Source organism: Oncorhynchus nerka, linkage group LG11 (assembly GCF_034236695.1).
Source record: "Oncorhynchus nerka isolate Pitt River linkage group LG11, Oner_Uvic_2.0, whole genome shotgun sequence".
Taxonomy (NCBI): domain Eukaryota; kingdom Metazoa; phylum Chordata; class Actinopteri; order Salmoniformes; family Salmonidae; genus Oncorhynchus; species Oncorhynchus nerka.
In genome coordinates this window covers 51,022,717-51,050,019 of record NC_088406.1, presented here as the reverse complement: position 1 = coordinate 51,050,019, position 27,303 = coordinate 51,022,717, and the positions used below count along the sequence as shown (strand labels likewise).

At 43.0% G+C, this 27,303-nt stretch overlaps 1 protein-coding gene across 2 annotated transcripts in view; it reads right to left on the bottom strand.

Annotated features, from left to right (window-relative positions):
• The window catches only part of LOC115137090 (protein phosphatase 1 regulatory subunit 37-like), a 51,305-nt gene extending 25,514 nt beyond the window's left edge, over window positions 1-25,791 (bottom strand). The window contains exon 1 of one of the 2 annotated variants that reach the window (XM_065024630.1): window positions 23,901-25,791. In XM_065024630.1, the coding sequence (XP_064880702.1) occupies window positions 23,901-24,621 (721 nt within the window). In that variant the 5' untranslated portion in view covers window positions 24,622-25,791. The remainder of the gene's footprint in view (window positions 1-23,900) is intronic. The other variant, XM_029673133.2, reaches the window with a different exon arrangement.
• Between the last annotated feature and the right edge of the window lie 1,512 nt (window positions 25,792-27,303).

Sequence of the window (27,303 nt, the reverse complement as noted above, 5' to 3'; positions counted from 1 at the left end):
TTTACTACATTCCTAAAGAAAAGTATGTACTGTTTACACCATACATTTTCCCTGACACACAAAAGTGCTCACTACATTTTGAAATGCTTAGCAGGACAATAACATGGTCTAATTTACACAATTATCAAAAGAACATCCCTTGATCATCCCTATAGCCTCTGATCTGGTAAACTCCCTAAACACATTTCATTTGTAAATGAAAATGATGTAAACAATGTCAGTGTTGGAGCGGGCCCCTGGCTATCCGTAAATACTTTTTTGAAACAAGAAAATTATGCTGTCTGTTTTGCTTAATATAAGGACTTTGAAATTATTTACACTTAAGTATATTTTAGCAATAATATTTACTTTTGATACTTACATTTAAAACCAAAAACTTTTAGTCTTTTACTCAAGTAGTAGTTTATTGGGTTACTTTCACTTAAGTCCGTATCTATTAAAAAGGTATCTTCAGCTTTTACTAAAGTATGACAAATTGGGTACTTTTTCCACCACTGCCTTTGCACTAACTAGCCAGGTTGGGAGAACTAGAACGAAAGCACAGGCCAAAAGGGAGAGTAGTCTCATAACATTCTTCTTTTACTTTACGATTAGGCCTCAACAAGCACAGGAAAATGTGGCTTTGAAAACGTGCCTCTGAACACAACTGAAGAGGAGACATAAAGCACACAGCAAAGAGTCAAGCTGAAAGTCAAATATACTGTGTTGAATATGGGACACAGCTTGTCATGTTGTACTGACGTAAAACCCCAAGTGGTCAAACCAACCAAAGGTCAGCCTTTCCCACACGACCTACCTCACCATTTGTCTTTAAATTAAATGTTATATTTAAATGTCTGTTAAATGTTTGAAATGGATGAAAAGTATTTTTGTCTGTTTTTTTGTCGGACCCCAGTAAGACAAGCCGTTGCCATTGGCGTTGGCTACTGGAGATCCTAATCAAATCATAACCATCCGATCATATTGTAAGGGCTACCTTATGAGTAGGCCAATCCACTGACGCGCACACACCTTAGCTAGGGATAATCCTTGACATATGGGCAAACAATTAGAGGCCATTAAAGTGAGATCTGGTGAAACAGGCAGAACCCGCTCGCTTCTCCTGGGGCCTGAACAGAGAAGTCTTCGTCCCTATTGTGTTTCTGGTCTTGGTAGGGCAGCAGGGAAGGGCCAGCAGGGAAGTTTCCGAATACAGTGCATTCGGAAACTATTCAGACCCCTTGACTTTTGACATTTTGTTACGTTACAGCCGAATTCAAAAATTGATTAAATAAACTTTTTTCGCATCAAGACTATGAAAGCTCTTAAGTTGATTGGTGATCATTGCTGGACAGCCATTTTCAAGTCTTGCCATTGATTTTCAAGACGATTTAAGTCAAAACTGTTACTCGGCCACTCAGGAACAACTCCAGTGGCCTTGTGTTTTAGGTTACGGTCTTGCTGAAAGGTGAATTTGTCTCCCAGTGTCTGTTGGAAAGCAGACAACCAGGTGTTTGCCTGTGCTTGGCTCCATTCCGGTTTATTTTATCCTAGAAAAGAATTCCCTAGTCTTTGCCAATAACAAGCATACCCATATTATGACGCAGCCACTTTCCCCAAACACAACGCTTTGTATTGTGGTTGAATCGGTGTTTGAAATTCACTGCTCGACTGAGGGACCTTACAGATAATTCTATGTGTGGGGTACAGTGATGAGGTAGTTATTCAAAAATCCATGCAACTTATGTGACATAAGCTAATTTTGACTCCTGAACATATTTAGGCTTGCCATAACAAAGGGTTGAATACTTTGACTCAAGACATTTCAACGTTTTATTTTTAATTAATTTGTAAACATTTAATTTAAAAAATATTCCACTTTGAAATGATAGGGGTAGTGTGAGTAGACCACTGACACAAAACCTCAATTTAAATCTATTTTAATTCTGGCTTTTAAAAGAAATCAAGGGGTGTGAATGCTTTCAGATGGCACTGTAGCGGTCATCTATGGACAACAAAGTGAAACCTCTAAAGAAACAAGAGACCATAATACAAGAAACAGCACTATAGAGAGATAGAACAACAACAACGCAGCCACTGCCAGCTAGCCTACTTCAGCAGTACTGTATCATTTGAATTATTTTAGTGGCCGCGGCCACTCTAATCTGGTGGTCCCAGCGCGCACGACCCACGTGGAGTTCCAGGTCTCCGGTAGCCTCTGGAACTGCCGATCTGCGGCCAACAAGGCAGAGTTCATCTCAGCCTATGCCTCCCTCCAGTCCCTCGACTTCTTGGCACTGACGGAAACATGGATCACCACAGATAACACTGCTACTCCTACTGCTCTCTCTTCGTCCGCCCACGTGTTCTCGCACACCCCGAGAGCTTCTGGTCAGCGGGGTGGTGGCACCGGGATCCTCATCTCTCCCAAGTGGTCATTCTCTCTTTCTCCCCTTACCCATCTGTCTATCGCCTCCTTTGAATTCCATGCTGTCACAGTTACCAGCCCTTTCAAGCTTAACATCCTTATCATTTATCGCCCTCCAGGTTCCTCGGAGAGTTCATCAATGAGCTTGATGCCTTGATAAGCTCCTTTCCTGAGGACGGCTCACCTCTCACAGTTCTGGGCGACTTTAACCTCCCCACGTCTACCTTTGACTCATTCCTCTCTGCCTCCTTCTTTCCACTCCTCTCCTCTTTTGACCTCACCCTCTCACCTTCCCCTCTACTCACAAGGCAGGCAATACGCTCGACCTCATCTTTACTAGATGCTGTTCTTCCACTAACCTCACTGCAACTCCTCCAAGTCTCCGACCACTACCTTGTATCCTTTTCCCTCTTGCTCTCATCCAACACTTCCCACACTGCCCCTACTCGGATGGTATCGCGCCGTCCCAATCTTCGCTCTCTCTCCCCGCTACTCTCTCCTCTTCCATCCTATCATCTCTTCCCTCTGCTCAAACCTTCTCCAACCTATCTCCTGATTCTGCCTCCTCAACCCTCCTCTCCTCCCTTTCTGCATCCCTTGATTCTCTATGTCCCCTATCCTCCAGGCCGGCTCGGTCCTCCCCTCCCGCTCCGTGGCTCGACGAATCATTGCGAGCTCACAGAACAGGGCTCCGGGCAGCCGAGCGGAAATGGAGGAAAACTCGCCTCCCTGCGGACCTGGCATCCTTTCACTCCCTCCTCTCTACATTTTCCTCTTCTGTCTCTGCTGCTAAAGCCACTTTCTACCACTCTAAATTCCAAGCATCTGCCTCTAACCCTAGGAAGCTCTTTGCCACCTTCTCCTCCCTCCTGAATCCTCCCCCCCTCCTCCCTCTCTGCAGATGACTTCGTCAACCATTTTGAAAAGAAGGTCGACGACATCCGATCCTCGTTTGCTAAGTCAAACGACACCGCTGGTTCTGCTCACACTGCCCTACCCTGTGCTCTGACCTCTTTCTCCCTCTCTCTCCAGATGAAATCTCGCGTCTTGTGACGGCCGGCCGCCCAACAACCTGCCCGCTTGACTCTATTCCCTCCTCTCTTCTCCAGACCATTTCCGGAGACCTTCTCCCTTATCTCACCTCGCTCATCAACTCATCCCTGACCGCTGGCTACGTCCCTTCTGTCTTCAAGAGAGCGAGAGTTGCACCCTTCTGAAAAACCTACACTCGATCCCTCCGATGTCAACAACTACAGACCAGTATCCCTTCTTTCTTTTCTCTCCAAAACTCTCGAACGTGCCGTCCTTGGCCAGCTCTCCCGCTATCTCTCTCAGAATGACCTTCTTGATCCAAATCAGTCAGGTTTCAAGACTAGTCATTAAACTGAGACTGCTCTTCTCTGTATCACGGAGGCCCTCCGCACTGCTAAAGCTAACTCTCTCTCCTCTGCTCTCATCCTTCTAGACCTATCGGCTGCCTTCGATACTGTGAACCATCAGATCCTCCTCTCCACCCTCTCCGAGTTGGGCATCTCCGGCGCGGCCCACGCTTGATTGCGTCCTACCTGACAGGTCGCTCCTACCAGGTGGCGTGGCGAGAATCTGTCTCTCACCACGCGCTCTCACCACTGGCGTCCCCAGGGCTCTGTTCTAGGCCCTCTCCTATTCTCGCTATACACCAAGTCACTTGGCTCTGTCATAACCTCACATGGTCTCTCCTATCATTGCTATGCAGACGACACACAATTAATCTTCTCCTTTCCCCCTTCTGATGACCAGGTGGCGAATCGCATCTCTGCATGTCTGGCAGACATATCAGTGTGGATGACGGATCACCACCTCAAGCTGAACCTCGGCAAGACGGAGCTGCTCTTCCTCCCGGGAAGGACTGCCCGTTCCATGATCTCGCCATCACGGTTGACAACTCCATTGTGTCCTCCTCCCAGAGCGCTAAGAACCTTGGCGTGATCCTGGACAACACCCTGTCGTTCTCAACTAACATCAAGGCGGTGGCCCGTTCTTGTAGGTTCATGCTCTACAACATCCGCAGAGTACGACCCTGCCTCACACAGGAAGCAGCGCAGGTCCTAATCCAGGCACTTGTCATCTCCCGTCTGGATTACTGCAACTCGCTGTTGGCTGGGCTCCTGCCTGTGCCATTAAACCCCTACAACTCATCCAGAACGCCGCAGCCCATCTGGTGTTCAACCTTCCCAAGTTCTCTCACGTCACCCCGCTCCTCCGCTCTCTCCACTGGCTTCCAGTTGAAGCTCGCATCCGCTACAAGACCATGGTGCTTGCCTACGGAGCTGTGAGGGGAACAGGCACCTCAGTACCTCCAGGCTCTGATCAGGCCCTACACCCAAACAAGGGCACTGCGTTCATCCACCTCTGGCCTGCTCGCCTCCCTACCACTGAGGAAGTACAGTTCCCGCGCAGCCCAGTCAAAACTGTTCGCTGCTCTGGCCCCCCAATGGTGGAACAAACTCCCTCACGACGCCAGGACAGCGGAGTCAATCAACACCTTCCGGAGACACCTGAAACCCCACCTCTTTCAGGAATACCTAGGATAGGATAAAGTAATCCTTCTCACCCCCCTTAAAAGATTTAGATGCACTATTGTAAAGTGGCTGTTCCACTGGATGTCTTAAGGTGAACACACCAATTTGTAAGTCGCTCTGGATAAGAGCGTCTGCTAAATGACTTAAATGTAAATGTAATCTAAATCAGGCTGTAAACAAATTTGACCTTTAAGCTGACAGTAATGCCTCCTTTTACCTCTAGATACAGCCTAAAGCTCCCAACTGAATATTTTTACAGAGGGGAAAATGGCATTTCTGGAGTACGTCTACGCGACTACTCCTTCAGAAGGGTTTACTGCGCAAGCTAGCTGCATCCAAGTGCAGTCTGACCCCAATTTCTCCCTGTGGGTCAATCTCCCCTTCCCTTCCTTCCTCCTCTGCGTTTTCCCCCTTTCACCACAGCGGCTGGGAGGAGCGTAGAGGGGAGTGTGGAGACACTTATCAGTGCTGAGGGGGACAGTCTCTGGGTGCCATAGAATTAAACTTGGTAGATTCAAAGCAATGTTCTGTGGTAGGTGGACCGGCCGTGTCAATGTTTGACACCTGTAAGAATTGGGCTGATTCTCAGAGTTCTACACGTGGAGCAATGCTTTTCTATTGAGCAGACAGTGAAATCCCCTGTAGATTTTTAGAGCCATGTCCGTTCTACTCATTCTATGCTGGGCACGGTGTCTGTGAAGGGACTAGGACTGGGTCCAGGTGTCCCTGACTCAGCCAAGCTACCACAGATGAACACAGTCTGCACTAGCATCCGAGTCATCTGCGGACCGCGTGTAGGACTGAAACTTCAGAGGATAGCGTTGTTTTCAATCAAATGAGAGGGAGGAGGAAGAAAGAAAGCGAGGGGGAACAACTGAATGCTGCTTTGACGATAACAGCATATTACTTTTGATGTTCTGTGGTAAATCATCTCTTCTGAAAGATAACTTTGATCTCGGATGTCAATTAATATTACCGTTCTGCAATGACCGACACAAATTAGCGTGGTAGACAAAGCATGGAATGACAGTCAGTGCACGATGGAAAGTGAAAGTCACCTGAGCTAATCATTTGTGGCTGAAGGGTCACTGACTGTGACTCAGGGTGTTGATGACATGGTGACACAGACATGCTAAGCCATGCCAACCGGCATGGGTCTTTAATGATCAAGGTTGACAAAAGACGAAAAGGAGACTAGGAGAGGAAGAGTAGAGCCATGCACACCTGATGAGGAACTGCACTTGTCACTCAAAGAAAATCCATGCAACACTGCGGCATGCAACATCACAGGTTCTTTAATAGACACTCCATTTCAGTCTGTGACCTGTATCGATCGGCTCCCGCATTGAGGGGACAAGGAGAAGTAGAAATGGCAAAGCAGCCATTTTGTAGGGTTGAGAGGTCCCCAGGACTGGGCGTAGGGTTCAGAGGGAAGCGACAGGAGGACTGGGCCTGGTGAAGCAATCAGTCAGCAGTCACAGGCCATTGACTGTGTGGAATGAGGGGAGCCCTCTGGACGAACGGAGCAGGGACTGGACCTGACGGCCTACTTAACAACTGAGTGTTGAGAGTCTTAAATAGCGCCCTGCTCCCCCGTCCCCATCCCTGCCATTTCACACCACCATGCTGCACAGGGTGGCAGCAACGTCATTCACACATGACAGCTGACACTGGTCACAGGGGGCGAGGAACGCATGGTCCATGAAAGAGAGAAAGGCCTATGCTACGGGGCAGAGCTCTACTGACAGTGGCCTGGATGGATGCCTGCTGGATAGGCCTGTTCCCGACTAAACAGAATCTTGTTCGACCTAGAGTCATCTGTTTTTTCGACCAATCTATTGTTTAACATTTTTAAACATGTATTTTTTAAATGTATTTTTTAAAGACACAAGAGTGAGCAAGAGATAAAGATAGCCTAACCAGAAGAATAAAAATAACCTGTTCCCGATCCTCCTCCAGATTCTGCCATTAAGCTAGGGGTCGGCAACCTTTTCCATTTGGAGTGCCAATTTATCTTACCATTTCTACTGATCTGCATGCCAGTTCTGATTTTCATGTGTACATTTTCGTGGAACAGTTTCATTTAATTTATAATTAAGTCTTCGTATCTTAATCAAAATTCTAAAACTAACATCTATACCCATTGGCAACTATGTAAAAACAGCCTACATAAAGCCAACAAATACAAAACCGCCTACAGGTAGAAAATATCCTGATAAAAATAAATATATCCTAGAAATCACATTGGCTACGCATGGCCTGTCTGCAAAAAACCCGAAACACTACCAACTATTTACTTGGGCCTGGCAAACTTGTGCTAGCAAACAATGTATGAAATATTCTGAGCCCTCAGTTTCCCATGCCAGTGAGCTCTGGACAGACATAGCTGTAGGCTATTTGCACAAGGGATAAGACGTAATCAGGTAGGCCTATTTCATTACGTTTCCACCAAATAAGAGCATGACATTTATTCCCCCTTTTACGCCTAGGGGTTATCAAAAGAGAGCTGGAAATATTTTTTAAATAGGCCATGTTGAGGAACTATTGCCATTCTCAATGATGTAAAAACAGACTTGTTTACTTGCTGTTTGAGGTGAAGAAAAACATACTTTGTCTTAACTTCTCAATCAGAAATACTATCAAGATCCCCAAATGGGCACATTTATTGGCCTACATTTGCACGCAGGCCAGGTAGCCTAGGCTTACTTCTATGCATAATCAGTTGTCGTCCTTACTCAAGATTGACAGGAGGCTACAAACAAAAGACAACGAATAAATTGACAACTCGTCAATTTACGTTGTGCGGTCCTCAAACAATGAGAACAATAAAATACTACTACTACTACTACTACTACTAATAATAATAATATTGAATGCATTAACAAAAATGACTAATCAAACAAACACTGTAGATTAGAAATTATAGGAATTAACAGTAAATGTACTACTGGTGATCGCAATGGATTAGTCCAGACAGGAATGAAAGAGAGGTCTCGTGTGCAGTACAAAATATATATAGTTGCAACTGCTCGTCTAAAAAAAATCTTGGTCGCCCAACAGCCAAACAACCGACCAGTCGACTAAATGGGGTCAGCCCTACAGCTGGGGGAAGGTCAGGGTGGACAAAAAACATCTCACAAAGCAGGGAGCCCCCTACAGCTCCACATAGGAGGAAAAATAGGTGGATGGATACCTGAATCCATCTGAAACACCCGTTGAGGTAGTTAAGCAAATTTTACATAATAGAAACTAGGGTTGGGTTTATCCAGATTTTCATATTGTCCTCTCATCGTAGGGTTTACGATATTACCGGTTTAGTACAGAAGGGGGCGCCATAAAACAGGGAAAAAGCCCATTGGATGCTAACAAAATGAACGCAAGTAAGAGCGAATATGCATGAGGCTGCTAGCGAAATATTCTAACGGGTGAAAACTAAAAACTAACTACAAAGACAGGTAATCAAACTCATGAAGTTATACATAACAGTGCATTCGGACAGCATTCAGACCCCTTGACCTTATCCCCCAAAAATGTACGTTACAGCCTTATTCGAAAATGTATTGTTTTTTCCCCCTCAATCTACACACAATACCAAATAATGAAATTTAGAATGGTTTGCAAATGTATAAAAAAACAGAAATATCACATTTAAATAAGTATTCAGACTCTTTACTCAGTACTTTGTTGAAGCCCCTTTGGCAGCGATTACAGCCTCGAGTCTTCTTGGGTATGATGCTACAAGCTTGGCACACTTGTATTCTCCCATTCTTCTATGCAGATCCTCCAAGCTCTGTCAGGTTGGATGGGGAGCGTCGCTGCATAGCTATTTTCAGGTCTCTCCAGAGATGTTCGATTGGGTTCAAGTCCGGGCTCTGGCTGGGCCACTCAAGGACATTCAGAGACTTGTCCCAAAGCCGCTACTGCGTTGTCTTGGCTGTGTGCTTACGGTGGTTGTCCTGTTGGAAGGTGAATCTCTTCCCCAGTCTGAGGTCTTGAGCAGGTTCTCATCAAGGATCTCTCTGTACTTTGCTCCGTTCATCTTTCCCTCAATCCTGACTAGTCACCCAGTCCCTGCCACTGAAAAACATCCCCACAGCATGATGCTGCCACCACCATGCTTCACCGTAGGGATGGTGCCAGGTTTCCCTCAGACCTTCTGGAAGGTTCTCCCATCTTCACAGAGGAACTCTGGAGCTCTTTCAGAGTAACCATTAGATTCTTGGTCATCTCCCTGACCAAAGCCTTTCTCCCCCAATTGCTCAGTTCGGCCAGGCGGCCAGCTCTAGGTAGACATTCAATGCTGCAGACATTTTTTGGTACCCTTTCCGAGATCAGTTCCTCAACACAATCCTGTCTCGGAGCTCTACGGACAACTCCTTCGACCTTACGGCTTGGTTTTTGCTCTGACATGCACTGTCAACTGTGGGACATTATATAGGCAGGTGTGTGCCTTTCCAAATCATGTCCAATCAATTGAATTTACCACAGGTGGACTCCAATCAAGTTGTAGAAACATCAAGGACGATCAATGGAAACCAGATGCACCGGAGCTTAATTTCAAGTCTCATAGCAAAGGGTCTGAATACTTATTTAGATAAGGTATTTCAGATGATTTTTTATAAATTTGCAAAAATGTCTAAAAACCTGTCATTATGGGGTACTGCGAGTAGATTGATGAGGATTATTTTTTATTTAAAAAAAAATCTGTTTTAGAATAAGGCTGTAACGTAACAAAATGTGGAAAAAGGGTCTGAATACTTTCCAAACGCAGGAGCAACCTAATGTCATTTTTGGTGAGTTAGGACATTTACAAGTGAATGTGAACGAGACACATTGTGCAAATGAACAAAGTTTTGACTCATGCTTTATGACAGAAGAACTGTCTCTGGAGCAGCATGTGTACACGCTGTGTCTGTGTGGAGTCTGGAGTCGATTGGGCAACGGGCCCGTCTGCTCTGCTCGAAGACGATGGGGGAGGAGCAGACGGGCCGAGAACAGAGGAGAAAAGAGGAAATCCAAATCCAAATAACTCATGCAAAAGGGATTTGACTTCTCAAACACTGCAGAAAGATAGCACAATGATGCCCCGTCACCTTATTAAATTCTGCCATTTACTTAGAAAACCAGCAAGTTAACTTTAGGGGGTCACATTATTGCGGAATTCTACGTTTTTTTTCACGCAGCAAAATTATTATTATTATTTTTAAAGACAAAACTCATAAGAAATATCTTGCTGCGTTTTGTAGACGCAGATCTAAAATGCTTCTTATTGTCATTTCTGCTAGACATCCGGCAAACTCTGTGCTTCAGTTGCACCTCTCCATTCGGATGAGAATTCACTAACGGCATTCCATCAGCAGACAGCGCTCTGACTGACGGTGTAGCTACTTTTCTTGGTGTAGCCAGCATACATTTCTCCAGTAAAATGCGATATTAACTTTAAGGCAAACAATAGGAACTGTACACTGAACAAAAATATAAACGCTGCAACAGGCAACAATTTCTAAGATGTTATTGAGTTACAGTTCATACAAAGAAATCTGTCATTAATTATGCACTATGCCTCTATGGATTTCACATGACTGGGAATACAGATATGCATCTGTTCACAGATACCTTAAAAAAGGTAAGGGAGCGGACAAGAAAACCAGTTAGTATCTGGTGTGACCCCCATTTGCCTCATGCAGTGAGACACATCTCCTTCCCATAGAGTTGATCAGGCTTTTGATTGTGGCCTGTGGAATGTTGTCCCACTCCTCTTCAACGGCTGTGCAAAGTTGCTGGATAGCGGCGGGAACTGGAAGTGTCATACGCGTCGATCCAGAGCATCCCAAACATGCTCAACGGGTGACATCTGGTGAGTATGCAGGCCATGGAAGAATTGGGACATTTTCTGCTTCCAGGAACTGTGTACAGATCCTTGCGACATGGGGCCTTGCATTATTATGCTGAAACATGAGGTGATGGTGGCACGACAATGGGCCTTAGGATCTCGTCATGGTATCTCTGTGCTTTCAAATTACCATTGATGAAATGCAAGTGTGTTCATTGGCCGTAGCTTATGACTGCCTATACAGTAACCCCACCGCCACTATGGGGCACTCTGCTCACAACAAACCGTTCGCCTGTGGCCCTCAAAGGTGAGCTTTTGCCCACTGAAGGCGGTTACGACACCGAACGGCAGTCAGGTCAAGACCCTGGTGAGGGTGACGAGCACACAGATGAGATTTCCGGAGACTGTTTCTGACAGTTTGTGCAAAAATGATTTGGTTGTGCAAACCCACAGTTTCATCAGCTGTCTGGGTGGCTGGTCTCAGAAAAGGCTGCAAGTGAAGAAGCCGGAAGTGGAAGTCCTGGGCTGGCGTGGTTACGCGTGGTCTGCGGAAAATATATTTGTTTTCCATTGTAAACTCATTGCACTTCTGCTGTCATCTGATGAAAACTAAGCTATTTTCTGGCGAATGTGTTTCGATAATGCATTTTCTGTGAAGGAAAACTACAGTTGCACGTCCCTGATCACTCAATTGAAGAAAAAAAAATGCATGGTTGGCTTTCAATATAAAACACAACCCTTCAATAAACAACTGGACTCATATGCTCCCACTTTATCCCATTGTGCTATTTACAAAATATGGTAAAGCTTCATAACATAAAATAATGTGACATAAGGTGAAATGAACACGATCTGCTTCATCGTATTGCACAAGTAAACTGAAGGTATTTACTTAAAAAGAAGCAACAAATATAAATAATTGATTAAATTGTTAACGGTATTGCGTGTATTGAAAAAACATTGTGGCTATCCCCCCCCCCCCACACACACACACACCTGGGCTGACATCCTTGGGCTGATCCAAGGCCAGCAGCTGACTGACCATCTCGGAGTGCGCTGCTTTTCCCCCTGGACCACGTCTGGCCCCACTCACTCATTCAGGGACACATGACTGTGAGAAACAAGAACAGAATGTCCAGGCCAGGCTGTCTAGAAGAAACCAACACAACCACAATGACGCCTCAGGAGGGAGAAAGTTGGAGGGGGGCCTGAGAAGTCAGCAGTCCTGGATTTGGTAGCGATGTGAATCTAGCAATAGCAGGGAATCAAGTGCTCCAGAATCACATGGAATGTGATTATGAAACGATTCCGTGTTAATTCAGAGCTAGCCTGCTGGTCAATAATTAACAGAGGGCACTTAACGGAGAGACTAATGCGAGGGAAATGGACAAACTTCTGTTTCTCTCACTGCCTGAGTGAGAAAGTGCCCATATGGGGCGATTTCACCTTCAGACGCAGGCAAACTGTTGCATTTAACGTAAAGTTCATAACATCCGTTATAAGTGAATTAACGTGTCATTATAACAGGTCATAAAGAGCCACCTCCTCCTGAGGAGGCAAGAGAAATCTTTTCTTCCATCTTAGTGACTTGTTGATCTGTCATTAATTGTGGTGACAACACGCGACATTTCAATTTAAAAGACGGCTTCACTGTAATTGTGATGCCACTGAGCCTCAACGCTGTAGGTGAGGCATTGTCAGGCACAGAGGGATTGTGATATCATGGGCTTAAAACAGTACAACTGAACTGGCTCTCCGCAGGGCCTTGTCTATTTATAAGTGAGCAGGCATTTTGTGACGAGCGCCGGCCAGCACTGTTTAAACCAGATAAGAAGGGTGATTTGTGGGAAGCTAGAATCTCAGGCCACAACAAAAAAATGTAATAGGTAAAAAATAATGAAGGATGGAGGTGGCTGAAGAATACAGTTTTTGGGACAATAATCTTAAACACTGCAAACTCCTAAAGGTAGAGGTCGATTGATTATGATTTTTCAACGCCGATACCGATTATTGGAGGTCCAATAAAGATGATACCAATTAATCTGCCATTTCTTTTTTTTTTACCAGGAACACAACAGCCACCCTCGAAGCATCGTTACCCATCACTCCACAAAAGCCACCCTTGAAGCATCGTTATCCCTTGCAGAGCAAGGGGAACAACTACTCCAAGTCTCAGCGCGAGTGACGTCACCAATTGAAACGCTATTAGCGCGCACCCCACTAACTAGCTAGCCATCTCACATCGGTTACACCAGCCTAATCTCGGGAGTTGATAGGCTTGAAGTCATAAACAGCGCAATGCTTGAAGCACAGGGAAGAGCTGCTGGCAAAACGCACGAAAGTGCTGTTTGAATGAATGCTTACGAGCCTGCTGCTGCCCACCACCGCTCAGTCGGACTGCTCTATCAAATATAAAATCATAGATTTAATTATAACATAATAACACACAGAAATACGAGCCTTCGGTCATTAATATGGTCAAATCCGGAAACTATCATTTTGAAAACACAATGTTTATTATAAATACGGAACCGTTCGGTATTTTATCTAACGGGTGGCAACCCTAAGTCTAAATATTCATGTTACATTGTACAACCTTCAATGTTATGTCATAATTACGTAAATGTCTAGCAAATTAGCTCGCAACGAGCCAGGCGGCCCAAACTGTTGCATATACCCTGACACTGCGTGCAATGAACGCAAGAGAAGTGACACAATTTCACCTGGTTAATATTGCCTGCTAACCTGGATTTCTTCTAGCTAAATATGCAGGTTTTAAAACATTTACTTCTGTGTATTGATTTTAAGAAAGTCATTGGTGTTTATGGTTAGGTACAGTCGTGCAAAGATTGTGCTTTTTCGCAAATGCGCTTTTGTTAAATAATCCCCCTGCATTGCATACAATTGCCAGGTCGCAATTGTAAATGAGAACTTGTTCTCAACTTGCTTACCTGGTTAAATAAAGGTGAAATAAAATAAATAAATAAATAAATATATAATCAATTATATGCAACGCAGAACACGCTAGATAAACTAGTAATATCATCAACCATGTGTAGTTAACTAGTAATTTTGATTGATTGTTTTTATAAGATAAGTTTAATGCTAGCTAGCAACTTACCTTGGCTTCTTACTGCATTCGCGTAACAGGCAGGCTCCTCGTGGAGTGAAATGAGAGGCAGGTGGTCAGAGCGTTGGACTAGTTAACTGCAGAGTTGCAAGATTGAATCCCGGAACTGACAAGGTAAAAATCTGTCGTTCTGCCCCTGAACAAGGCAGTTAACCCACCGTTCCTAGGCCGTCATTGAAAATTAGAATGTGTTCTTAACGGACTTGCCTAGTTAAATAAAGGTGTAAAAAAATAAAAATATATATCGTTTTAAATCGGCCAAATCGGTGTCCATAAATACAGATTTCCGATTGTTCTAAAAACTTGAAATCGGCCCTTATTAATAGGCCATTCCGATGAATTGGTCGACCTCTACCTAGAGGTACGTTGTTTTCATAAGTGGAGGAGAGCAGCTCCCCCGTGTAAACACGCTGGTCAAAATGGTGGCCTCTGAGCACACAGGCTACAGTCCCAATATCCATGACTGAAGTTCAGACAGACACAGTTAAAAGGGCAGGGTTCATGTCATGACCTCAAGCTGCAGGGGCAGAGCAGGACAGACAGTACAAACAGTACACAAAACACACTACAAACTGCAGCCAAGTAAAAGCGTTGGCCCAGGCTCAACAACAAAGCGTTTAGGCCTGTCAGGTCCAACTCTGGTCCAGAGGCACATCACATAGCCTAACGTCACTAAAGAGGATAATCAGACTTCAAGGGTCAGTTCATTACTGGTGCCAATTTCCAAGTGGGCCTTCTTTGTTTTGACATGAGATCCAGCATTCAATTTATTATTTTCTTCAGGGGAAAATTGCTTTCACTTATAACAAAACACAGTGTAGCTAACAGAATCAGAATATTTACAAATATCAACTAATCTCATTTGTATGATACGTCAATGGAAGAACCAACAATAGCCCACATGCTTCTAGCATAATGTAAGGCACTGGTTCCCAACCAGGGTTACTAGGATTCCTGGGGGTACTTGGTCTAACCACAGGGGTAGTTGAGAAGATTAATGAGACCGTAGGCTTACTGGTAAAAATGTTAATGCACTTGAGGGGGTACGTCAGGGGTACTCCGGGCAGAGCTAAACTCAGTTGGTGGTACAGTAAACAAAAAAGGTTGGGAACGAACCACTGATGTAAGGAGTCAGCACATGGTTTTCCCACGAATGCCCGAGAGAATGAGAAAGGATGGACGAGAGATGGAAAGGGGAAGGATGAGAGAGGGAAAGGGAGGGGGAATAAGGAGGGAGGAGAGGAAGCAAAGCTGCTAAGAGTCATGATGGGAAGTTCAGGAATCTTGAGGAAATTATGCAACATTCAATCCCCAGCCAGAACTGGGGAAGTGCTCCAGGACAAAAGAGGCTAGGACTCCTTGTACAATCTCACTGCAGTGTGACACTATGCAGGGAATAGTTTCATCTATCAATTTGTTCAGATTTTAAAAAATCACCTTCAATATTATCGAGGCCAGTCTCTACAACACCCAGTGGATGTGTATTTCAATTAGAGGTTGACCGATTATGATTTTGTTTTAAAAAGCCGATCCCAATTAAATCGGCCGATTTTTAATTTTTATTTGTAATAATGACAATTACAACAATACCGAATGAACACTTATTTTAACTTAATATAATGCATCAATAAAAATCCATTTAGCCTCAAATAAATAATGAAACATGTTCAATTTGGTTTAAATAATGCAAAAACAAAGTGTTGGAGAAGTAAAAGTGCAATATGTGCCATATAAGAAAGCTAACGTTTGAGTTCCTTGCTCAGAACATGAGAACATATGAAAGTTGGTGGTTCCTTTTAACATGAGACGTCAATATTCCAAGGTAAGAGGTTTTAGGTTGTAGTTAATATAGTATTTATAGGACAAGTAACCAGAAGGTTGCAAGTTCAAACCCCTCCCGAGCTGACAAGGTACAAATCTGTCGTTCTGCCCCTGAACAGGCAGTTAACCCACTGTTCCTAGGCCGTCATTGAAAATAATAATTTGTTCTTAAAACCTGTTAAGTCTACCCCCCACTTTTTCAAACATTCTGTTAAAAATCGTGCAACATTTCAGCGTCCTGCTACTCATGCCAGGAATATAGTATATGCATATGATTAGTATGTGTGGATAGAAAACACTCTGACGTTTCTAAAACTGGTTAAATCACGGCTGTGACTATAACAGAACGTGCGTTTCATCGAAAAGCGCAAGAAAATCTGATCACTGAAAACTGGAAAATATATCAATGCGCTACTTGCATGTATTGTCTATTGGAAAGCAAATTAGATGGGGCTGAGATTGCAAGTCCTACAGCTTCCACAAGATGTCGCCAGTCTTGTCATTTGCCTGCGCTTTGTTTCTTGGTCAAACGAGTACGAGAGAGCCCATTCCTTCCGGTCTCCGACAGGATGTTTTGGAGTAGAAATTTCTGAACATGATTTCAAGACGTGGAGCTATTGAATACACATCGCCCCGTGATCAATTTGATAGATTATTAACGTTTACTAATACCTAAAGTTGGATTACAAAAGTATTTCGAAGTGTTTTGTGAAAGTTTATCGTCGACTTTTTTTATTTAAAAAAATGACGTTGCGTTTTAAAAAGCTGTTTTTTCCTTGATCACACACTTTCCATAGATCGATATTTAGGGTATATATGGACCGATTTAATCGAAAAAAAGACCCAATAGTGATGTTTATGGGACATCTAGGAGTGCCAACAAAGAAGATCGTCAAAGGTAATGAATGTTTTATATTTTATTTCTGCGTTTTGTGTAGCGCCGGCTATGCTAATTATTTTGTTTACGTCCCCTTCGGGTATTTCGGGGTGTTGCATGCTATCAGATAATAGCTTCTCATGCTTTCGCCGAAAAGCATTTTAAAAATCTGACTTGTTGGCTGGATTCACAACGAGTGTAGCTTTAATTCAGTACCCTGCATGTGTGTTTTAATGAAAGTTTGAGTTTTAACGAGTGCTATTAGCATTTAGCGTAGCGCATTTGCATTTCCAGATGGCTAGATGGGACGCATGCATGTCGGGTCGACGTAAGAGGTTAACTGACTTGCCTAGTTAAATAAAAGGTTAAAAAAATATATATAAAAAAATCATAGACTTAATTATAACATAATAACACACAGAATAACGAGTTTATCGATAGCCTAGCATAGCATTATGTACACTTAGCATCAGGAAGCTTGGTCACGAAAATCAGAAAAGCAATCAAATGAACCGTTTACCTTTGATGATCTTCGGATGTTTGGACTCACAAGCCTCCCAGTTACACAACAAATGTTCCTTTTGTTCCATAAAGATTATTTTTATACCCAAAATACCGACGTTTGTTTGTCGCGTTATGTTCACAAATCCACAGGAAAGAGCAGTCACGACAACGCAGACGGAAATTCCAAATAGTGTTCATAATGTCCACAGAAACATGTCAAACGTCGGACCTCTCCTTACAATGTCTAACTTTTCTTGAAAAGTTCGTCTTGAGAATGGCGTTATAATTATATCCTCGACCAAATCGATATCTTCTCCTCCTTCCGCCATTGTGGGTTGAAAAAACAGCTTAGTAGTATGCAAATTAATTTGTTTATCAAATTCAGATTCCTAGTTCTGAGGTTCTGCATAGACCTGCCCATAGGACCTGCCTCTCAATATTGGTAATCCAATCAAAAGACGTGCACGCACTACGCCTGCTAGCTGGCTTCTGTGTAACACTGGAGCCAGCCAGCAGGCGTACAATAGCCAACTCTAAAGCTGATTGGTTGACACTAAATTTTCATTTCCATTCACTTTAAGCTACAAGCGCCCGCACTGTTGATTCTGAAGGCCTGAAGGCAGATTTTAGAGCCCTGGCAACACGTGATGGCTGAATATGATTGGATAAAAGATCTAACATAAAGACCAGCCCTCCAAATCTCAACCTGGGGCTGGAAGCAGTGCAACCAAGAAGAAAGCTATGAAATGAAGAGTACTCTCTGGGGAATAATTTTATATATATTTGTGGGAAAATATATATATTTTTAAAGTATATTCTGATGATCTGCACCACTGCAGTTAACCCACCGTTCTAAGGCCGTCATTGAAAATAAGAACGTGTTCTTAACTGACTTGCCTAGTTAAATAAAGTTTTTTAATTGGCACCCAAAAATACCAATTTCCGATTGTTATGAAAACTTGAAATCGGCCCTAATTAAATCAGCCATTCCGATTAATCGGTCGACCTCTAATTTCAATGGCAAACTACATCGTGACATCTACCTACATCTATCCACAAGCGCCGCAGAAACTAAACAGACACCATCTCGTAAGGCATCCTGTATCCTAGAAGCCACATAAACTATGACCATTCTGAACATGTCAGCATGTGAGACAACAAAGAAAGGCTATACAATTTCATGACTTGTAGCTACTACTACAAACAGGCCTAAACCACTATGGAAATAAGAGCCTACAGTTTGATTGATTTGATTGATTTTGATGTCAAAATATAACACCTAGTGAATTCACCTCTAGTCTAGCACAGTGTGAATAAAATGGAGAAGCATCCAGTCTCTGGGTCTGCTCCAGGTGGAGAGAGCAGCACTAAGCACTTGAGGCCAAGTTTGTTCCTCCTGACTGCTTAGATGAGGTTTGGGCAGTGAAGAGCTGATACTAGACCTGTGAGTCAAGGAAGTCTCCAGGCCGGAGCCATGGTGACGATGATCGAGTCCAAGTGAACCATGAAGAGGCTCGGGGGGATACGTTTCATTTCCTGGGCCACGGTTGGATAAGTCACTGCCCATCACACCCGCTCAAGACACACTTCTCCATGAGTGAACATGACCCTGGGAAAGACAGCTGAACCAAGAAACGCACAGAGACAGAGAGATCTAGGCTAGGCCTACTCCTTCATGCAATATCAAAGAAGAGGAAGGAAAGACAAAAGACACAAGGATATTGGATGGGGATCGAGGACACTGCACGCTTGTTATGAATACTAGGCCCATGCCTCAAACTTCCTGGGATGTCTAGATCTGGATGTTTCAAATGGTGAAAATGGAAATTATGAACGTGTTGAGGGAGTAAAACATCAGTAGACAACATCGCTCAGTCTTCTGCAGCACTTACGATAGACGGGTTATCATCATGATTAAAACTCATTTAACATTGGCCCGAAATATCTACCACTTAGGGCTGGGTGGTATACCGTATTTGACTCTATACAGGTATTGATGCACTGACAGCTTTGAGTATTTACTTTACCTTCTATAACGGTATTTCAATGTTTGGTTTGTTAAATGTGATACGCAGCTCTGGCGTGTAAATGTCAGTTTCTATAGTTTACGCCATTTGCTAGTTCAGTCATCTCTCCCCCTCTGTTGCATGCCACTAACCACACCAAGCCCTCTGTCACTCAGAGGATAGAGCAGTTGCTCGACAACGGAGTAACGATCACTTTCTTACAGTTCCCTCTGCATGGTCAGACCGACGGGCTCCCGAGTGGCACAGCCGTCTAAGGCACAGCCGTCTAAGGCACAGCCGTCTAAGGCACTGTCTCAGTGCTAGAGGAGTCACTACGAACACCCTGGTTCGAATCCAGGCTGTGATTGGCCGGCTGTGATTGGGAGTCCCACAGGGCGGCACACAATTGGCCCAGCGTTGTCAGGGTTTGGCCGTCATTGTAAATAAGAATTTGTTCTTAACTGACTTGCCTAGTTTAAAAAAAAAAAGTTAAATGAAAAAATAAACATGCAACAATGTTGGTGGCGTGCTACTTTCCATTTAGATTTTCCAACGGGGCTATACATTTGAGTGAGTTTTTTTAGCCTCGTTTCACCGCCAAAAATCAAATTAAACCATTTAGTGTTCAGCAAAATAACAACAATGTCAAATACAGGTAAGGTAGCCTAGTCAAACAATAAACATCCAATCACATTGACCGTTACTCTCTCACGACATTTTGAAAGGAAACATGCCCATTTGAAAAATAAGCCACAGGAGTTTTTTTGAGCGAGAATTAATACAACTTTCGAGTAGTAAGACATGTATAAAAGCAACATACCATTAATAAGAAGGGGCTAGAAGTGTCTTATATGGTGAGCTACCGAGTGGCTAGGACAGGCAAGCTCCATATTATTGTGGAGTGACAGTGACATGGCAGGAAATGTTTTGAAATAATTCATGCTTCGCATACAAGCCAGTGAATTATATTTGTTACAGCTGGATGAGTCAACAGACATGGCGGGGCCTGGCACATGTCCGTTACATTTATGTGGAGTCAATTCAGGAAGACATACTCTTCTGCAAACAAGGACAACAGAAGAATATATTTTTAAAGTACTGGACAGATTTGTGACATCAAATGGACTTTGGTGGTCAAGATGCGTTGGTATCTGTACTGACGGAGCAAAAGCCATGACAGGGAGACATAGTGGAATAGTAACACGCGTGCAAGCAGTTGCTCCCGACACCACTTGGGTACACTGCAGCATCTACCGAGAGGCTCTTGCTGCCAAGGGAATGCCTGGCGGCTTGAAAGACGTTTTGGACACTACAGTGAAAAAATTGTTAACTTTGTTAAAGCAAGAAAACTGAACTCGTGTATTTTCTGCATTATGCAATAATATGGGCAGCGACCATGTAACACTTTTACAACATACAGAAAGGTGCGCTGGTTATCAAGGGGCAAAATATTGACACATTTTTTTTTTTTAATTGAGAGACGAGCTTAAAGTGCTCTTTACTGACCATCATTTTCACTTGTCCGACTGTTTGCATAACGAGTTTCTCACACGACTGGCCTATCTGGGTGATGTTTTTTCTCGCCTGAATAATCAGAATCTAGGATTACAGGGACTCTCCGCAACTATATTCAATATGCGGGACAAAATTGGGGCTATGATTAAGAAGTTGGAGCTCTTCTCTGCCTGCATTAACAAGGACAATACACTGGTCCTTCCATCAATGTATTATTTGTTGTGTGCAAATGAACTCAAGCTTACGGACAATGTCAAATGTGATATAGTGAAGCATCCGAGTGAGCTGGGTGCACAATTACGGAGGAACTTTCCAGAGAAAAAAAATACACACTCATTCTAGTGTTTAATAAATATTGTCAAAAAACAACATTTGAGAGTGCGCTGACCCTGGTGCTAGAGGGGGTATGCAGCTGGAGGTTGAATGTTTGAAGGGGTACAGGACGATAAAAGGTTTGGGAACCACTGCTATACACTATTACATTTGTGTATCTTATGGTCTGCAAACTATCTGCTCGTTTGTCTTTTCTTTGCAAGGTGTTGCTAAAAATAGTGATAGCCACTAATGCTAACCAGTTAGCTGGCTTGCTAAATGTTCCAAGAGTCAGAGCAAACGCAGCTAACTAATACTGTCTGGTACCAGCGCTGGTGTAGGCCTAGATAAGCATGGTTGTACAACGGTATCTTATCTTAGAGAGGAATAGGCGAAGCATGAATGTTAGCTAGCTACACAAAGTTAGAAAACATGTCATGTAACAATTAGGGTCACATGGAAACACTGACCAAGACATTCGTTCTTACCCTGTCAATAATTCCTCCCGGGTTTATTCCAAGATGCTGACCACTATATTCTAACTATTGATGGGTTCTGACTTCTAAACTTGAAAAATCCTTATTCATGTTACTGTGGGAGACGGAAATGTAGAACATTTACATTGTCAGAACATGTTATTGATAGACATCCTATGGAAAGGAGAAGGGCCACAGTCTGGTACAAGTCAACAGGACAGCCGTAAGTTTGGGAAGAGTGAGGAATTTAGGCAGAGGACAGATGAAGTGAGAAAGAACAGGCATCGCTAAAGTCCTGTCTAGCAACAGATATGTATTGGCTGGCCAGATTTGTGAAGAGACTCCACATAGGAGGAAAGTTTAAATACCAGTGCTTGTGTAAATATGTCTGTCTTATGCAACTGCATGGTCCAGTGGGTGAATAAACTTGGTTTGAGCTTTACTCGTCGTCCGTGAGTGTTACTCTGCTTATTTAGAACCTAACACTATAGAATCAGAATAATTATTATATTTCCATGATTCCAATAGTTCACCAATTAACTGGGCCTATATTGTTTGCCCATATCATACTTCGTGGCACAGCGTGGAAATGATCATTAAAGTGCAAGAAATGCAGAAATTGATTTTTGCCTGGAGTAGGCTTGAACACTATAAATGGAGAAAGGCCCATTGAAATCACTTATAAGTTGTGTTGCCCACCTAGGGTCATGAACTACGCATAAAGCATATTTACAACTATTATTAAAAAACATAAAATACCATCATAAATGTCAAAGACATCGTGGTGTGATATTTTGTCCATATCGCCCAGCCCTACCACCATTTTGTCCTATTTACTGTTGGCAGTGTATCTAACATGACTGATGGTATTGTATTGACAGAAATATAGGAATGCACACACTAATCAAGATATCAGTCATGCATCTACCCTAGATGGCAGAATGTTATCTTGAATCATGTGATGTCCCTGGCACCCTCCCTCTCCGGCCACTGGACCTTTGAAACTGATAACTTCTTGGCGGCCATGTCCGTAACCTCAGGAACTGCCGTGATGTAACGGGGGGTGTCGCCATGGATTTTTCCCATGAGTAAACCCATCGAGATAATTCCTGTTTTGATGTGAAATCTAATTGCACGAATTAGGGTATTTCTATTCCTATCTGGGAACTCATGTAAAACAAACTGAACTGTGTTCAGTTAGTGACATGGTAAAGGTCACCCACTTGACCCTCATTGGACACAACTGTCTGAGTAGGTTTGTTTTGGTGTTAAAGTACTATGAAGCTATCCAGATCATTTCAAGTCAATTGAACATTGAGATTGAAAATGTATGTCAACCTTGCTGCTTTTTTTGCATCCCCTGAAATCTCCCCACCCACACCTGACCCTCCTACATTAAAGAACCTAGTCTGCAAGTGCTTGGGGTGCCTACAGGAAATGTTCAATCAAGAGAAACGGCAGCATCCTTATAAAAATAAGCCCACAGGCATACAAACACTTGACTTATTCTGTATGCAAAACAGAAAGACAAATTGTTCATTCAGAATTAATACACCTCTATCCACCTAGCAGATGTAAGGAATATCACTACAAGCCACATACAACAACACAGGCTAATACTGAGGCGTTTTCCCTAAATAAACAGTGCCCACTACTAAAACGGCATGCATTTAAGGAGTGCCTGGTCTGACTCATGAGGAAGACACACAGAGACGTCTAAGGGAACTCACTTCATTTTGAGCTGGTGGAGAAGCCCATGTGGAACCATTACCCACCTTGTATTCTCATATGTTAAGTCATCTGTGTAAGATGATTAAATTCTTCATTTTGACAAGGGAGTCTGATAGATTTATATAAATCCTAGGTATTGTATAGGCCTTAGTATAGGCCCAACTCGCTACCGTAAGTTGCTCTGGACAAGAGCGTCTACTAAATGACTCAAATTGAAATGTATTGCCTGGGGATGAACTTGACAATGGTGTGACTACAGATTGGGGTCTAATGGTTGCTATGGAAGGCAGAAGAAAACACCAAATTAGACTGAACTCCTTGGCCCTATAAACAACTACTTTGTCAAATTGTGGGTGCTATAGCTTGCAAAATAAACAAATGTAACTCTAGGTGACGACATAATGCTGTTTGTTATTAACATTAAGACTGTTTTCATCAATAAATTATATCTGCTTCATGTTTCAGAGTATCACGCCAACCCTACAATCCAACACTTAAAAGTGCAAAGTCTAGTGAGCGTCAAAACCCTCTATTAGGCCAGGGACAACAGAAAGGTACACCGTGACAGTGTTCCTCTTTGCCAGTCAGAGTTCAAGAGCACCAGACTGCACTGTATGGCATCCCCAGCTTGAGGTCACAGCAAGGCTAAGGACGCCACACATACAAGGCCTAAACATATATGAGTAACATAAGCAGATATAGCTTAGAAAACAGTGTTAGAAATTACCATGTCTCCAAGGGTCCTTGGGCTCCACTGCTCCAGAGACAATATCCTCATCTGAAGGAAAAGTCACCCTCTTGCCATTTTTGTGTTTATCATCCCCCTCATCCAGGGCTGGAGAGAGGACCTCTCCTGGGGCAGTGACAGGTGGCGAGTCCTCCTGTTCTGAGGGTTTCTCAGGTTCCTTGTCGGTGACAGCGTCTGGAGTTGATGAATCTGGATTGGTACTGCTTGAGGATGCCTCCTCTGCTAGGGATGGTCCCTGGTCTGTAGGTTCTGACTCCAACATGCCACTTTCATCCAGACTCAAATCCACACCAATGTCCATATCCCCACCATCATCCCCTTCCTCAATAGAAAACATGAGGGACAATGGTGTTGTATCCTTGATACTCTCATCTTGGCGTTGGTCGTCATGATAAACATCAAAGTCAGAACTGACTATTGCAAAGGTATCTGGGACGCTGTTGTTCTTATTCCCATTCACTTCGTCGATTTCTAGTGTCTCTTTTGACCGGTGGTTGTCCTCCCTTCGCGGGTTGTCTGTGAGCTTAGCTAGAGAGGACGTGTTGGCGGCTTCGTTGCCAATGCCTTGTTTACACAAATCTCCATCCATCAGTTCAGAAAGCCGGGGAATGATCTCTTCCGAGTTATTGGTAGTATTGTCACCAACATTATTCTTCATTTTGACATTGCACAAATCCAGAGCTTGCTCCTCGACATTCATATTTTCATTTCCAGGAAGACAGTGTTGGCAATTGACTGGATTCGAGAACTCTATACTTGACACAAGATATTTAAAGTGATGCCTTTGAGTAGATGTCAGTCTAACCTTTGAATGTTGGTCTATGATCCTTCAATAGCTAACATAATTTGTAAAATAAATGCTTTCATCAAGAATGTTTACAACTTTGTCAATGACAATATAAGTGCTTTTTGAGTGTTAACGTAATTGATTGACAAAACAGCTATTTGTGCCCACACAGAACTATTTCAAGAGATAATTTCGCACATTATTGACAACTTTCAAGCAAGCAAATTTGACTGGTTTGACACGTGATGGGTGCCTGCAGTTCAGAATATTTATAGCCTGAAATTGTCATTTCAGAAAAACTTTGATAAATTTACCATATCACATGTCCATGAACGGTAAATTGTTGTGAAATTATCCAGAGATAAAGGCAACACCTCGTGTCAAACGACCGTGACAAATCCTCCTAACCGAGAAACAAATGTATTCTGCTGCTAGTCTCAATCTAGTTTATACTTGTTTGGCTAGCTAATATAACGCTAGGTAACCACGATAGATATCAACAAAGTGCATGGATAGCCGTTTTATGTTACAGTATTCTGTATTTTTTTGGTCAGCACACTCTAAAAGTGGATGTGGAAGCTAGCTAACGTTATAGCTATATTTTGGGTGACCAGCTAGCTAAAACTGTACCCACGGTGCCTCCATTACGTTAGCAAAATACTATTTAATGTGCATGAAGCTAGCTAAAGTAGTTGCCCGACAATGACATCTAGACCGGTGTAGTTTTATGCACCTTTCGGTAAACCCAAATGCTTTGTTTTTGAGTCAATCATTCTAGCTCAAGAAAAATTATTTCCGAATGTCGTTCGCGGTCTCACCAGAGCACCTCGCATCACAATCCTCGACTAGGTAAGGAGAAAAACAAGCGTCATAGTCCGGAGCATGTTTCGTTCTCGTACCCAAATGATTTAACTGTTGAACAATAATCTCCTTTTTGGTTGTTATTTTAAAACAAAGACATGCCGCTTATTGACGTTCCCCGAGAAGCGCTTGAATGCAAAGAAGCTGTTTTCTCTCCTCGTCCTTGTGCTAGCTAACGTAACGTTAGCTTACTCGAGTCCAACTGTTTGTTGTCCATACGTCATCGCATATCCAGGGGCATGGTGTTTCCACTAGTTACCACAGCCACAAAGATATGTCGAAAACATTGAAACCAAAATTATATTGTTGGTCCTAATTTAAGGTTAGGCATAAGGTGTGTGGTTAAGGTTAGGTTTAACATCAGATTTGAAGAAGACAAATTGTTGAAATAAACAGGTTTTATGACTTTGTGGCTGGGGTAACTAGTGACGACGACGGGGGGCATGTTCAGGACACTTTACGTCGCAGGACGCTGCAAATAGAAATGTAATACATAGAACGGTCGTAGGATCGCTAATACGTTTGACACAGAACACTTCTAGTGCCTATATTCTATTTCTATTTGCAGTGTTATAAAATGCTATAATTATTATGCCCCTTGCTGGTCATTTGATGTAAGTACTTTCGCATAAAAACATAATCAGTTGAATCATAGATATTTACTGTCACAATATATGCTACAAATATTTGTGTGCTGATGTGCTGTCTGACAATAACATTTTCTGAGGGTTAGGAGAATATTCCATTAACTTCCCACCAAACATAGCAGGGCATGGTTGCCAATGTTCTCTGAACACGTCACCTGATGGTCCCAAAGAAACATTCTCCCCCCCCAAAATGTTTTCATTACACATCACACCTTCTTACTGTTGCAGAGCCCATCAAGGCCCTGATTAGTGAACCACTGATCCATTCATAGTGCTCAGTCTGTTGCCAAGGTTAGGGACAAACGCAGTGCTTTTAACATACAGTGTTTTCAATTGACTTACTTAACATACACAATTGCATTGTGGGTGGCAGGTAGCCCAGCAGTTAAGAGTGTTGGGCCAGTCACCGAAAGATTGTTGGTTCAAATCCCTGAGCTGACTAGGTGAAAATTCTGTCAATATGCCCTTGAGCAAGGCTCTTAAACCTAAATTACTCTGGATAAGAATGACTGGAAATGTTCATTTATACAGTAACTATTATTCAGTATGTCTTCACAACTTCCTAGGTTCACAGCATTCCAATCTTTTTGCTCCGCCACCATGTCTGCATCAGTTAGCAGTTCATCTGACTATTCTCTCATCATTGATGTGATTTACTTATTATAGCAATGTTAAGGCTTTCTGTATAGTGGTCTAATGTTGGTGGGGCATTTCACCCTGTTTTAATGTTAATCCTGAATCACCATGATCAATAAAACATTTTTATTGAGTACTTTTAACAGCTGAGATTTACTTCAATGTGCATTCACCCTGTTGCTTACACCTATCCAGTTGTTTCAGATCTACACAAGTGCCTAGGGAAAAGGTTGGTGTTTGCTTCAGGACAGGCCCTTACTATGCTGGCCTGATAAGCACATTCCCTAGAGATATCCCTTATTGGGACAGTGGTTAGGGCATCTGTCATTGGTGCTAGTGGCCTGGGTTTGAGACCTGCTAGGGTACTCAGACATTCTAAGCAATATATGTTAATGTTGTTATATGGCAACAAGGTACAACACCCCTAACTGATCAAATTAAAATCAGTTTC